This window comes from Lutra lutra, chromosome 10 (assembly GCF_902655055.1).
Source record: "Lutra lutra chromosome 10, mLutLut1.2, whole genome shotgun sequence".
Classification (NCBI taxonomy): Eukaryota; Metazoa; Chordata; class Mammalia; order Carnivora; family Mustelidae; genus Lutra; species Lutra lutra.
This window is the reverse complement of record NC_062287.1, coordinates 97,194,778-97,206,515: the sequence shown is the minus strand read 5'-3', so window position 1 is coordinate 97,206,515 and position 11,738 is coordinate 97,194,778. Positions and strand designations below refer to the sequence as shown.

General features: G+C 62.4%; 1 protein-coding gene across 16 annotated transcripts in view; it reads right to left on the bottom strand.

The window, feature by feature from the left end:
* Window positions 1-23: 23 nt before the first annotated feature.
* Window positions 24-11,738, bottom strand: part of DGKZ (diacylglycerol kinase zeta) — a 41,402-nt gene continuing 29,687 nt past the window's right edge. For 7 of the 16 annotated variants that reach the window (XM_047690743.1, XM_047690745.1, XM_047690747.1 and 4 more), the window contains 30 exons: window positions 11,293-11,401; window positions 10,761-10,856; window positions 10,365-10,442; window positions 9,196-9,252; window positions 8,739-8,807; window positions 7,745-7,816; window positions 7,515-7,631; window positions 7,345-7,416; window positions 7,014-7,109; window positions 6,635-6,717; window positions 6,473-6,533; window positions 6,257-6,370; window positions 6,024-6,164; window positions 5,371-5,449; window positions 5,142-5,197; window positions 4,875-4,937; window positions 4,697-4,770; window positions 4,497-4,608; window positions 3,961-4,160; window positions 3,690-3,790; window positions 3,496-3,575; window positions 3,338-3,410; window positions 3,166-3,206; window positions 2,565-2,704; window positions 1,732-1,763; window positions 1,477-1,520; window positions 870-990; window positions 742-775; window positions 442-541; window positions 24-164 (listed from right to left, as the gene is read on the bottom strand). In XM_047690743.1, coding sequence (XP_047546699.1) covers window positions 48-164; window positions 442-541; window positions 742-775; window positions 870-990; window positions 1,477-1,520; window positions 1,732-1,763; window positions 2,565-2,704; window positions 3,166-3,206; window positions 3,338-3,410; window positions 3,496-3,575; window positions 3,690-3,790; window positions 3,961-4,160; window positions 4,497-4,608; window positions 4,697-4,770; window positions 4,875-4,937; window positions 5,142-5,197; window positions 5,371-5,449; window positions 6,024-6,164; window positions 6,257-6,370; window positions 6,473-6,533; window positions 6,635-6,717; window positions 7,014-7,109; window positions 7,345-7,416; window positions 7,515-7,631; window positions 7,745-7,816; window positions 8,739-8,807; window positions 9,196-9,252; window positions 10,365-10,442; window positions 10,761-10,856; window positions 11,293-11,401 — 2,632 coding nt within the window. In that variant the 3' untranslated portion in view covers window positions 24-47. The remainder of the gene's footprint in view (window positions 165-441; window positions 542-741; window positions 776-869; window positions 991-1,476; window positions 1,521-1,731; window positions 1,764-2,564; window positions 2,705-3,165; window positions 3,207-3,337; window positions 3,411-3,495; window positions 3,576-3,689; window positions 3,791-3,960; window positions 4,161-4,496; window positions 4,609-4,696; window positions 4,771-4,874; window positions 4,938-5,141; window positions 5,198-5,370; window positions 5,450-6,023; window positions 6,165-6,256; window positions 6,371-6,472; window positions 6,534-6,634; window positions 6,718-7,013; window positions 7,110-7,344; window positions 7,417-7,514; window positions 7,632-7,744; window positions 7,817-8,738; window positions 8,808-9,195; window positions 9,253-10,364; window positions 10,443-10,760; window positions 10,857-11,292; window positions 11,402-11,738) is intronic. The other 9 variants (XM_047690744.1, XM_047690749.1, XM_047690741.1 and 6 more) reach the window with 5 other exon arrangements.

Here is an 11,738-nt window from a genome sequence, read left to right as displayed (position 1 = left end):
AGGTGGGCGATGGGGGGCTCCCCCTCCGGTGGCCGCGTGCCTCGCAGCTACACAGCCGTCTCCTGGTCCTCCCGCTGGACCATCTGGTAGTGCTGCCGGTTCTCCAGGTAGGCGGCCAGCTCCGTGTCCTGGGCCTTCTCCGCCCGCTGCCGGGGAGTGTCGCCCTGGGGGGGGGGCAGCAGCCATCACTTCTGGGGCCTCGGGAGAGGGCTGGGGACCTCCCCTCCAGGTGGCCAGTGAGGAAAGGAAAAGCTTCAAAGGACAGGCAGTCATGCCCCCCCCACACCACGGGCTCAGGTTTCTCAGAATCCAGACGGTGTTGGTTAAAGAACAGCTTCCAGTCCTAAAAGGCAGCCCTTCTCCATGGCTCCCGCTCACAAGGGCGGGAGCTGGGGACAGGGCTGCCCTGTGCCTGCGTGGACGCCCTACACGGCTGCTCACCTGCTGGTCCGTCTTCATGAGGGAGGCCCCCGCCTCCACGATGTAGTGGCAGATGGTGCGCTGGCCCAGGGCTGCCGCCTGGTGCAGACAAGTCTCCCCGCTGTGGAAACGGGCTGGCTGTGGACCCCCGTCCTGTCCTTGGGGTCCTCTTGTCCGCCTCCAGTGGGCGATCAGAGAAGGGAGCTCGGGGCTGAGGGGCAAGGGATGGGGCCTGGAAGGGTTTCTAGGCTCTGGCCAGCTGAGTGGGAGGGGCTGGAAGACGGGGCAGTTTCCAGGGTCTGGCACTGCCCAGATACTCACTTCTCCTCCACAGCGTCAAGGATCTCTGGGGGTGCTGGAGGAGAGGGGACGGGGCAGTCAGAGAAGACTGGCAGCCTCCCCTCCTCCCGCCTTGGCCCTAGCCCGGGCCCCCTGGTGGCCCAGCTCACCGTGGTCCAGCAGGTAGCGGACCACATCCTTGCTGCCCGTGCTAACGGCATGATGCAGGAGCGTTCGGCTCTGCTCGTCCCGGTGCATAAGGTCGCCCCCAGCTCGGTGCAGCTCCTGGAGCTGAGGGCAGGGGACAGAGCAGGGCTGGGGCTCCTCAGGGCCATTTTCCTGCCAGCCACAGAAATGTCCCCCAGTGCACAAAGGTCGTAGGCCTGACACTATGGCGCTCACACACATCATCCCTCTGGGGGGGGGGGTCTTTCTGGAGTGCAGGGGAGAGACCCTGGGCATCTGGACTCCTCAGGAGCACGGACCCTCAAGCCCCGGGGCTGGTGGATCCCCTAAGACTCGCTCCTTCCTGAATACTGGGGAAAGACAGACTGTGCTAAGCCCCTATGAAGGGACACTGTGAGGGAGACAGGGACAAGGCGGAATACGGCAATCACCACGGAGACCCTGTGGAGGGGCATCCAATCACAGATGACAGCTCCTGGACAGGCTAACTTGGCCCCACCCAGAGGCCCTGACCTCCCTGGGTGCGACCTCCCGGCTACGGCTGCGCGGCCACGGGGCCATGGGGCAGAGGAGCCCAGCCTTGGCCAGTACCTTACAGAAGTTGTTCCTCTTGGCAGCCTCAATCAGCTCCTCACCTGCACAGAACACCTGCCGTCACACTCGGGGGCCGCAGACCCGACCCTGCGTGGGTGCACAGATGTGCCGGCCAAGGTGTGGGTCTGCCTGGGGCGCCCACACTAGGCTCGGGGTGGGGTGACCCCAGAGCCCTGGCGGGCTGTGGCTGCCGCAGGCTGTGTGTGTGGGCTCCACCCCCACCCGGGACCAGGGAAAAGGGCTAGGCCTCACCTTTAGGGGGCGCCGTATCCCCTGGCAGTGACCTGCAAGCAGAGCAGGATGAGACGGGACCCAGAGACCGTTGTCACCCCCCCAACCAGGGGGCGCCCTGTGTTCTGTCAAGTTTATTGAGTGCCCCCTACAGAGCAGGCCCTGTGCCAGGAGCCAGCCACACAGCAGAAAACACGACACATGGAGAGCTTGCTCTCACGGAGCTTACATTCTAGTCAGGGAGACACACAAGTCAACACATAAATCAGGCCTTCTCAGAGCAGGAAGGGCTACGAAGAGCACAAGACACTGGGGTGGTATGATCTCACAAGCAGCGTCAGCTGGGGTTCCTGGGAGACTTCTCTGGGGAGGGAACCCCCAAGCTGAGGCCTGAGTGGAGCAGGGAGCTTGGCGAGGAATGGGGGACCTTTCTGAGGTGGCAAGAAAAGGGCAGAGGCCGGCACAAAGGGCCGGGCACAAAGGGCCGGGAAGAGCACAGCACTGGGCAGTGGGGAAGGACGTGAGGTTGGAGGCTCCAGCCCAGGCTGCTGTGCTCGGAATCCTGGGGGAGAGCACACAGGACTCGCAGAAGAGAGATCAGAGGGGGAGCCCGGGTCTCCAGCCAGCGCAGCAGGGTGGATGGTGATGGCACTGCCCCGAGGGGCAGAGGGCTGGCCAGCTGAGCTTTGGGAAGGTTTGGTTCTCCGCCAGTGACTCCGCCAGGGAGGGTCTGTAGGGACCCAGCAGCTAGCAGGACACCGGACACATGTCTGGCGCCGAAGGCAGGATGTCAGGAGGTACCGGCTTGTAGGTGGGGTTTCGAGCCAGGGGGCTGGAGGAGACGTAGGACTCACCGGAGTGTGGGTGAGCAGGGGGAGGTGGGGAGGGGGGAAGTGGGGGTTGGAAGGTCAGGCCGGGCCGATGCCCCCAGCAGCTCAGGGTCCAAGATATAAATCTCGTCCTGTGCGATCTCCGTCACATAGTTGAGGTGTTCCTGTGGGTGGGGAGGTCAGGGGCTGAGAGTCAGGACCTCCCAGGGTAGCCGATTCGGGCAGTGCAGATGCAGCCAGGCCGGAAAGGCCTCCGTCAGGAGCACAGATAGCCGCAGGTGGAAGCTGGGTGAGGGGACCCTGCCAGTCTCTCTTCCCCTTGCCTACCCAGCTCCTTCCCATGCTAAGCCTCTGCCTGGATCACCTAGCACCTGGCCAGAAGTGCCTCCACCTCTGAAACTCACTGGGTGGCCCCTGTGCTCCGAAGCCCATGCCCCCACCCAGCCAGACTTTTTTGGGCACGACAGCTCCCTGTGCCTGTGCGCAGCGTGCCTACACCCTATGCGCGGGTGGGAGCAGGTGTGCGGGCCCCATCCAGGAGGACAACAAGCGGACCCATCTGTGAAGCTGCGGGCCAGAGGTAGAGGGGCCCCTGGGCTGGCCCAAACGACCGCAAGCTGCTCACCTGGGCCCGGTCGATCCTGTAGAAGCGGCTGGCAGTGGTGGCTGTGAGGAAGCAGAGAGCTGTCTGAGGTGGGAGGAGGCCCTTATCCAGGCCTAGAGAGTCTGCTACGCCACCAGGAGCCCTTTGAGAGGGGGCAGGACACAGCCCAGGACTGCCAGGAGCTGGCACTCACCGTCTAGGAAGCACCACTTGGGGGACAGTTTCTGGCAGGTAGGGGACTTGGCTCCAGCACCTTCGGGCTCCTGCCGAGTGAAGCCGAGGCCAGGAGTTGGCAGAGAATAGAAACTAGGGTGGGTGGGCCCACACCGGGCCAGCTCCCCACCCCCTCACCTGCTGGAGCCTCTCGATGTGGGCGCGGCAAAGCTCTAGGTCGCTGTCTCCAGGAACCACCACAGTGCCCAGTGGCACGGCTGGGGGACAGAGCAGGCGGTCAGCAGCTGGCCGTCCCCCCTCAGCCCCCTGCCCAGCCCTCAGGGCCCTCAGCGGCTCCTTGCCGCTCCGCCCCCGGCCCGCCTGCCACTCACAGGCCTCCTTGAGCTGTTCCTTGTCGTAATGCAGGGCCTCGTAGTCGTGCATGCTGACTCTGCTCACCTGGACCCGCAGCTGCTCGGGCACAGGCTGCTGGCTAGGGCGCGGGCGGCAAGAGGGCACTCGGGAAGGGTCCTCAGCTGGGCGCTGCACCCAGGGGCCCCGCCCCACCTCCCCGAGGCACAGCGACGCAGAGGTCCCTGTCCAGCTGGGGAAACCACGGCTCGAGAGAGGGGCAGAGTGGCAGTGGCCGGGAGGGGAACGTACTCGCTGTGCAGGGGGGCGGCGCTCCGCCGCTTGGCCTTCTGCACCATGGTGGCCTGGTTACGCAGGGCGATGCGAATGCGTGAGGCTGCGAGCTTGCAGGGCTCACCGTCCACCTGCACCGGGATGGCCTTGGACGTGGTGAGCACCACCTCGCGGCACTGTGTCAGCCGCTCGCCGTGCCCGCCCACCTGCAGTGCCGCCTGTGGGCGCAGAAGGCTCAGGTTAGGAACCGGGGCAGGGTTAGTGAGGCCCCGGGCTCCATTCCCTGCAAGGATGCTCCAGCTGGGGAACACAGTGACAGTAACCCCCCAGAGAGCAGAAGGACAAGACTCCAGTCAGAGACAGGAGGGGAGAGAGAGACCCTGGTCAGAGAAAGAGGGGGAGACACCAGCCAGGGAGATGAGAATGAATTCTCCCATCTTGGCTGGTGAAGGGAAGTTTCGTGGTCCCCCCACCTTTCCATCTTGGGCCAGTGTTCCTGGTCACTGTGGGGACAGAGCCAGGGCTCCAGGCAAGTCCCATGTTGGCCTACTCACCAGGGACGTCATGGTAAAGCCAATGACCTCGAGGTAGCCATCATCATGCCTCTGGGGCTCAAATTCGTGGTGCTCCCCAGGGTGGCCCCAGGGCATGGTGCCTGCGCAGTACCTGGAGGGGACGGCAACACAAGGACCCTCAGAGGACAGTCGTACAGGCAGTCGTACATCGGGGCGCACACAGAGCCTCCCCTCCTCACCTGGGAATGTTCAGGAAAACGATGCACTGGGGTTTTAGGTCATGAATCTTGGGGGTCAGGTCAGTCCCGTCACACTGCAGGCAGGAACAGGGAGCGGGTGTAGGATGTGTACCGGTGCCGAGGCGGCCTCCCTCCCCGCCAGGCCCGTCCACTCTGCCTGCCAGCCTGGCCCACTTACCACCACTCGGATGTGCTTGGCCAAGTCCTTAGAGCTGCCCATCAGGAAGTCAGAGAAGGCTGTCTGTGGGAGACAGAGGGCGTCACCATCTGGTGACAGGGACTTTCTCTCACCACTGCCGGCAGGGGTCCCATGGCCCGGCAGACACAGGTACACAGGGTGTACAGGCGGCAGAACAGTGGGCATGGGGAGGGAGTGGGAGTGGCCAGGGGTGAGGAGGAGGGTGCCTGTTGCCAGCCGACCCCAGACTCACCCCCCGAGACTCACCCCGGCATAGAACATCTTATTCCGAAAGCGGCTGTTGAATTTCTCTGGGTTGGCCTCTGGGTGGCGACAAGAAATAGGGGACAGTCAGTCTGACCTGCTGGGGCTTCCCAGGCTGGGGTAGGATTGAGGGCTGGGAACTGCCCAGGGGCAAGTTCTGACCCTCTCGGGGAACCTCCTGTATGCCCCCCTCTCCAGCCTCCTGATGCCTTCCCAGCAAGTGGTTGCCCACCTCGAGACTCATGAAACTCCAGGGTGACGTGGGCATCAAAGCCCAGGCTGAAGTAATTGTTGAAGACATCCAGGGGCAGCTGGAAAAAGGTCAAGAGCCCAGCATGAGGGCTGGACCTCACAGGTCCAGCCTCACAGGACCTCCTTGCTCTGGCCTGCTCAGGGCCAGGGGCCACCACGCTGGCTCAGTCCATGCAGTTCTGAAGCTTTTCCCAGTTAACAGCTCTTCCCTCTAGCCTGCAGCCTGACTCAGGGTCCACCCTCTCAGCTCCCAGCATCCATGGGGCTCCTCCAAGTGCCCAGTATACAAAACACCCGGGGCTTTGCGGGCACTCTCTTCCCTGGCTTTCCAACCACCCCCCAACACTTCTTCCCAAAGTGCCACATTCTGGAGGAGCTCCATGAGGACGAGGACTTTGTTTTCTTGGTGTTTAAAATGGTGCCTGGCATGTGGTGGATATTCAGGAACTATCTGCCCAGTGGCTGAATAATGGCTAGCTTGCGGGGGTACCACTGTTACCACTGCCCAGGAGAGGATGAAAGTCTAGGGGAATGAAGAGATTTGTCCAAAGCCCCAGAACTGGCAAGTAGGAGAGAACGCTTCCCCTGCTGCCCCCATAGTGGCCGCCCCCACACTGGCCCTGGCCGGCCTACCCGGTCAGTGGCGCCCTCGTCGCGCTCCTCCGGCCCCGCATCAGGGTTGGGCTCAGCGCGGAGGTCCCAGCGGTCTAGCTGCACCACGTTCCCCTCCTCCACGTGGGAGAGGATCTTGGACACGGGCTCATCCGTGTAGCCCTGGTGGGACAAGGCAGGAACTGAGCCTCTCCGGGGAGAGGGCCCCCCAGCCGCTCAACCCACTGCCCCGCTCCCCGCCCATGGGCTCTTACCCCACCCCAGTTGAGGGTACGGGCCAAGTCATTGCCAGTGCCCAGGGGCAGAATGGCAACAGGTGGCGGGGGCTTTAAGCGCAGCTGGTCCAGAGTGGAGAGGATCCAGCCGACCTGGAGGGAGAGGGGCAGAGCAGAAGAGGCCGGGTCAGACCCGTGTGGCCCAGGCTCCGGCCCCCCAGCCTGAGCAGCCCGAGGAGCGGCCACAGGACTCACCGTGCCGTCGCCTCCACACGCCAGGATCCGCAGGTTGTGTACTTTGCGGTACATCTCCAGCCTGGAATCGAGGATGGGAACAGGGTCGAGGTGTGTGGGCCTGAGCCCCTGTGCCAGGCAAGCCCTCCCCACCATCTCCACAGGGCCGCAGCAAGCACTTACGCCTCCTTGGGGCCTCCCTGGCTCAGGTCAAACACTTGTCGGGGGTTGAGATACCACAGGAAGGACTGGATGATCTTAGCGCCCTGCAGGGGACCGGGGGAGTCAGTCAGGGCCTGCGGGCCGCAGTGGAGAGCAGCACCCGAGAAGGACGCTGTAGGAACCAGGCCCAGCAGGGCCAAGGGGTGGAGACAGGCTCCTATTTCCTCAGAATCTCTGGGTCACAGGTATGGGGCAGGAGCTGCAATGGGACCTGGGAGCAGCTGCTGGGGATGGGGGCAGGGGTGAGGAGGGGGTGGTGAGGTGGTGAGGAGGAGGGGTGCGGAGCCTGAGCCCCCTCCTCCCCTGCAGGCTCTCTGTGGAGCGGGGCGGCCGTGCGTACCTGGTTGCCCCCACTCTTGGGGTTCACAAACACCAGCAGGGGCTTCATGAGGGGAGAGGGGGTGGGCCTGATGATGAAGGGTCTCCAGCGGCCCTCCTTGGAGACAGAGAGACTGTAAGGCTCTACCCCAGCTTGGCAGACCTCACCCCCATTCTCGGCGGTGCCCCCTCCATTCTGTCTCCTGGGCAGACGTTAAGGTGGGCCTGGCCACAGAGAGGCACCTTGGATCTAGCCTCCCACCCTCCTCCGGGGCCCAGAGCCCACCAGTGGCTGCACTGGCCCAGGGAGCTCAGTACTTCAAGAAACAGGCTCAGTCAGCCCCAGGACCAACCTCTGGCCCTTTCTTGCTAGATTTCCTCTTGAAGGATGCTCTCTTTTTCTTCTTGCTTGCCTTGAGGGTATTCTGGAAGGGAAGCAGGGGCATTGGGAACAGGCAGGTGGGTGGGGGGGCTGGCAGTGCCCACGTGTGGAGGCGGTGTCCTGGGTGCGGGCGGGACTCACCTGCGGCCTGCGGGCGCGGAGGATCCAGGTGGGCGGGATGACCACAGCAGCGTGCACGCCCAGGGAGCATGGCTCCTCTATCTGTTGCAGCATGAAGCAGGACACCTTGCTGTGGTACTGGGGGGCGGGGGGGAGGGTGCAACTGAGCTGGGCCTGAGCTGACACCCGGGGGGCCCCCACCCAGGGCCGCCCAGGGGACAACCTCCGGGGGCCCGGCGAGCGCCACTCACGGCCTGCTTGCACCAGGAGCAACTGATGGCCACAATCTCCTTGCTATGGAAGGTGAACTTCTGCTGGAAGCCCTAGGGTGGAGAGGGTAGTTGGGGCACACCAGAGGCCGCGCCCAGAGCAGCAGGCCCAGCCCCTCTTCCGTGGTCAACACTCTCCACCCAGGGAAGTTGAGCCCATTCTTTAAAATTAAAACAATTGTCGAATGAGCCCCCAGAGCAGGGAGGCCTGTAATTCTCTGAAGTTAACTCCAAGGAGTTGGGTGCCCACACCCGATCTGCTAGAAGGGGTCACAGCTAACTCCTGCCAGTGGGAATCCCCCGCTGCTGACCCTGAGGCCCCCCAGTATATGCTTAGAGGGCTTCACACTTCTTAACAGCACCTGCCACATTCATTCCCTTGTTCATTCCATGGACGTTTACTGAGGGCCTGCTGTGGGCCGGGCCCTGTGCATGAAACTGAAGTGAGCAGAGGAAAGAGGAGCGAGGCCCTGAGACCTTCTAGAGCCTACGCTTACTGAGGGAAACACAGCAGAAGCAGATGATGAGTAAGTGACCGCCACACTGTGGACTGGGCTCAGGAAAACTGCCCATAGAGTCTGTCTTCAAGCCACATCCTCCTCCAGGAAGGCAGGGACCTCACTACCCGACTTGGGGCTCAGCACCCAACAGGGGCTCGACACATACTGTGCTCAGTCACCAAATGAGGCCGTCTACACAATTCTCAGAGGGCGCTCGCATGGCTTCTGGGCAGTCCAGATACATTGCGCCAGAAACTCGCTTTCTTCCCTGCTCTCCTACTCCGTCCAGAGACCTGGGTGTTCTGGGACTAACTGGGCCCCTCGGCCAGGCTGGAAGTGAGCCCCAGGACTCTGCACGCACGAGACACTGTCAGCAACGGGCAGGTCACACTGGACACACGGCCTGAGGCTCAGGGGCTGCAGGGGTCAGGTCTGGGGGGCCGCGGGCTGGCCCACCTCCCCGGGCAGAGCCTCACCTTCCCACAGTGCCGACACTTGCCATCCTGGCGTCTCCGGTGTACCCAGTGGTGCCGCACAAAGGTTGGCTGGTGGAGGAGGAGAGAGCATCACTGGAGTGAGGGGTGGACAGGCGCGAGGCCTGAGTGTGGCCGGCAACCCCAACACACTAACGTGAGGTGTGGGGCTGCAGCAGGGAGCTCTCTGAAGCATATGTGAGGGGAGAGTGGCTGGAGACTTCCCTCCATGGCCTCAAGGTGGGGGCAGAAGAGCAAGGAGGCAGTGCCTCCCCCTCTCTGCAGGCAGGGCCAGCCACCCCTTCCCCATCAAGACCCTCTCTGAGCCTCAGCCCTGCACCTCCCTGGGCCCCAGAGTAGCCTCAAAGGGGCTAAGTCCCCCAGTGGCACTCTGGAGACACTGCAAAGTCCACTCAGGAAACTCGGGGCCTCCTTACCAGTGACTATCCTGGGCACTTACCTCACGGATGTTCCTGGAGCCTGATTCACGGAAAGACGGCTTACAGCGGAAATTTATCTGTGAAACATTGCAAGGACCCCCCAAATGTCAGAACCTCCTTTCAGGGGGTCAGGCATCTAGCCTGACACTAGAGTCATCCTCCAGGAAAGTGTCACTCAGAGTCATCCTCGCAAGGCAGGGATAGCCCCAAATCATCCTGGGAGGCCTCAGAATATGAGACATCTCTTCTCAGTAAGCCCTCCTGCATCCCCTGCCTCCTCTCCACTAGTCAGAAGGACCTTTCCCTTCTCTTTTATTACCCGGGGATGGGGGACACTGGGAGTTTTATGCTCACCTCCCCCACTAAAAGGCAGCATGCTTTACTCCTCCCAGATTTTCCCTTGTCCTCCAGCGCTCCTGGCCTAGGCTGGTGTAGGCACCCTGCTCCTTGCCTGCAGACTGGTGCGGGCTGCTTCCTGGAGACCATTAGCTCATTCCTGGAAACTGCTTTGGTTTCCACCTTGGGCTCTGGAACGCTTAGGCCTATGTTTGTTTCTCTTTTCCCAACTGTCCCTGCTTCAGCCTTAGCACAGTTAACGGGGAAACCGCACTCTAGGAGTCAGGGGCAGGGGCAAGTGGCCCATGTTAGCCGTGTTCATGTTGTCTTATCCTACAGGCTTTCCCATGTGCTGCTGGGGTTTCTGCTGCCTGGGGAGCCCTCGCACCCTCTGTCCGGACCTGCCTCCCCAGTGCCGCCTCTACTTCCCTTTGGAAGCACAAGGCCCACACGTGCCACCAGCTGTTGACACACTGTGGACAACATTCCTTAGGGCAGACAGAGCCAAACTTCAGCAAGACAACAGCCCCTTCTACAAGTGAACTTAGGCACAGGTAAAATGGTGTCTTGGCTGTCACTCATTCATTCATCCCACTGAGTAAAAGTAAGCCCCACTCTGTGCCAGGTTTGTTTAGGGCAGTGGGGACAGGGTGGATACAAAGTGGGGGAGACAGAATTCAAGAGCAGGCATTCCAACTCCGGGGTCTTTGGCTCTTCCCACCATGCGGGCTGGGACATTCCTGGCAGGCAAGGCTTGTCACGTGAACATGCATGTGGAGACACACACGTGTGCACTCTGAGAGGCCCTGGGCACCCAAGGGAGGGGCGGGAGGGGCTGAGCCCCTGTCCTCACCTTCTCCAGCTGTTCGATGCAGGGGGTGTGCACCACGATCTTGCAGGCTGCACACTTTCTCCGGGACACTGATTTCTGCTGCAGAAAACGAAGAGAGGGCCCTGAGGCACCAGGTAACTCCGTCCAGGACTCTGCCCCAGGGCGGGAAGAGAGAGCCTTACATGTGCCCCAGCACGGCTGCCTTCTGTTCACTGGGACATCCCAGTTCTGGCCTCAGAGCAGAGCCCCCATTCATCCTGCCGTCCTCGGGCAGCCCTCAGCAGGGGCGCGCAGGTGAGTGTCTTGTTCCCACCTTCCCTTCCAAGGGCTACCACTGCCAGGCCCACAGAGGTCCACCCAGGGCTTCTAGACGCGCCCCACCAGCAGGGGGCAGCCTGCCACCCAGAGCTCACTCACCAGCATCTTAGCTACACAGTACTGCTCCCCAACATAGCAGAAGTCCCCCGACACGTTGGTCTCGAACCAGATGTGTTCCCCATACGTCGCGGACTCCTAGACCACGAGACGAGCGTGCTCAGTGCAAACCCGCTACCCGGCCCATCAGTCAGTCCCCGCCCTGCCCTACCGACTCACCATCCTCCCAAGGCAAACCTCCTCCGGACACCACAATCTACTTTGCTCCACCCTGTTTCCCCACTGTCCTTACTTTTCTTTTTTTTGAAGGTTAAAAAAAAAATCTTAAGTAATCTCTACACCCAACGTGGGGCTAAAACTCACAACCCCCGAGATCAAGAGCCACAAGCTCCACCAACGGAGCCGGCCGGGGGCTCTTCCCACTATCCCTGCTCTTGAGGGCTTGGCTCAAACGTGGCCACCCCAGCACGTCGGCCCTGACCCCAAAGGCCCATAGGCTCCTCCCGCAGCTGCCCCGAAGCCCAGCAGGGGCCGGTACCCTCCTGTCCCTCCCTCCCAGCACCCTGCCACTCACGCTCCAGTCCACAGTGCTCCGAATCTGCCGCTCCGGCTCACCGCATGGGGCTCCAGGAGTGGGAGGAGGGGGTGCCAGGTGCTGGAGGCCTGACTTGGTGATGGCTTTCCTACAGAGAAGGAGATCGCTGAGGCCGGCTGAGCGCCTGGAAACTCTGCTTCTTCCCCCCTCACCCAGGGTGTCCGTCCTTGCTGCGACTTCAACCCCTAGCCCAGCCAGGGATGGCAACGAGGAGGATAGGGGACGCCCCACGGCAGCCCAGGACTCTGACAGGTTCCCTCCAGGAAAGCCAGCCCTCCTCACAGCCCCTGTGGGGTGCGCTGGCTTCCAGGCATTGTCTGGAGCTATTCCCCAGAGAGGGGGCGCCCTCGCACCAGGCCAAGCCTGGAGGTCCTTCCTGCAGGCCAGCCCCCTCGGGGTCAGCACACTCGCCCTGCCGCCCTGCC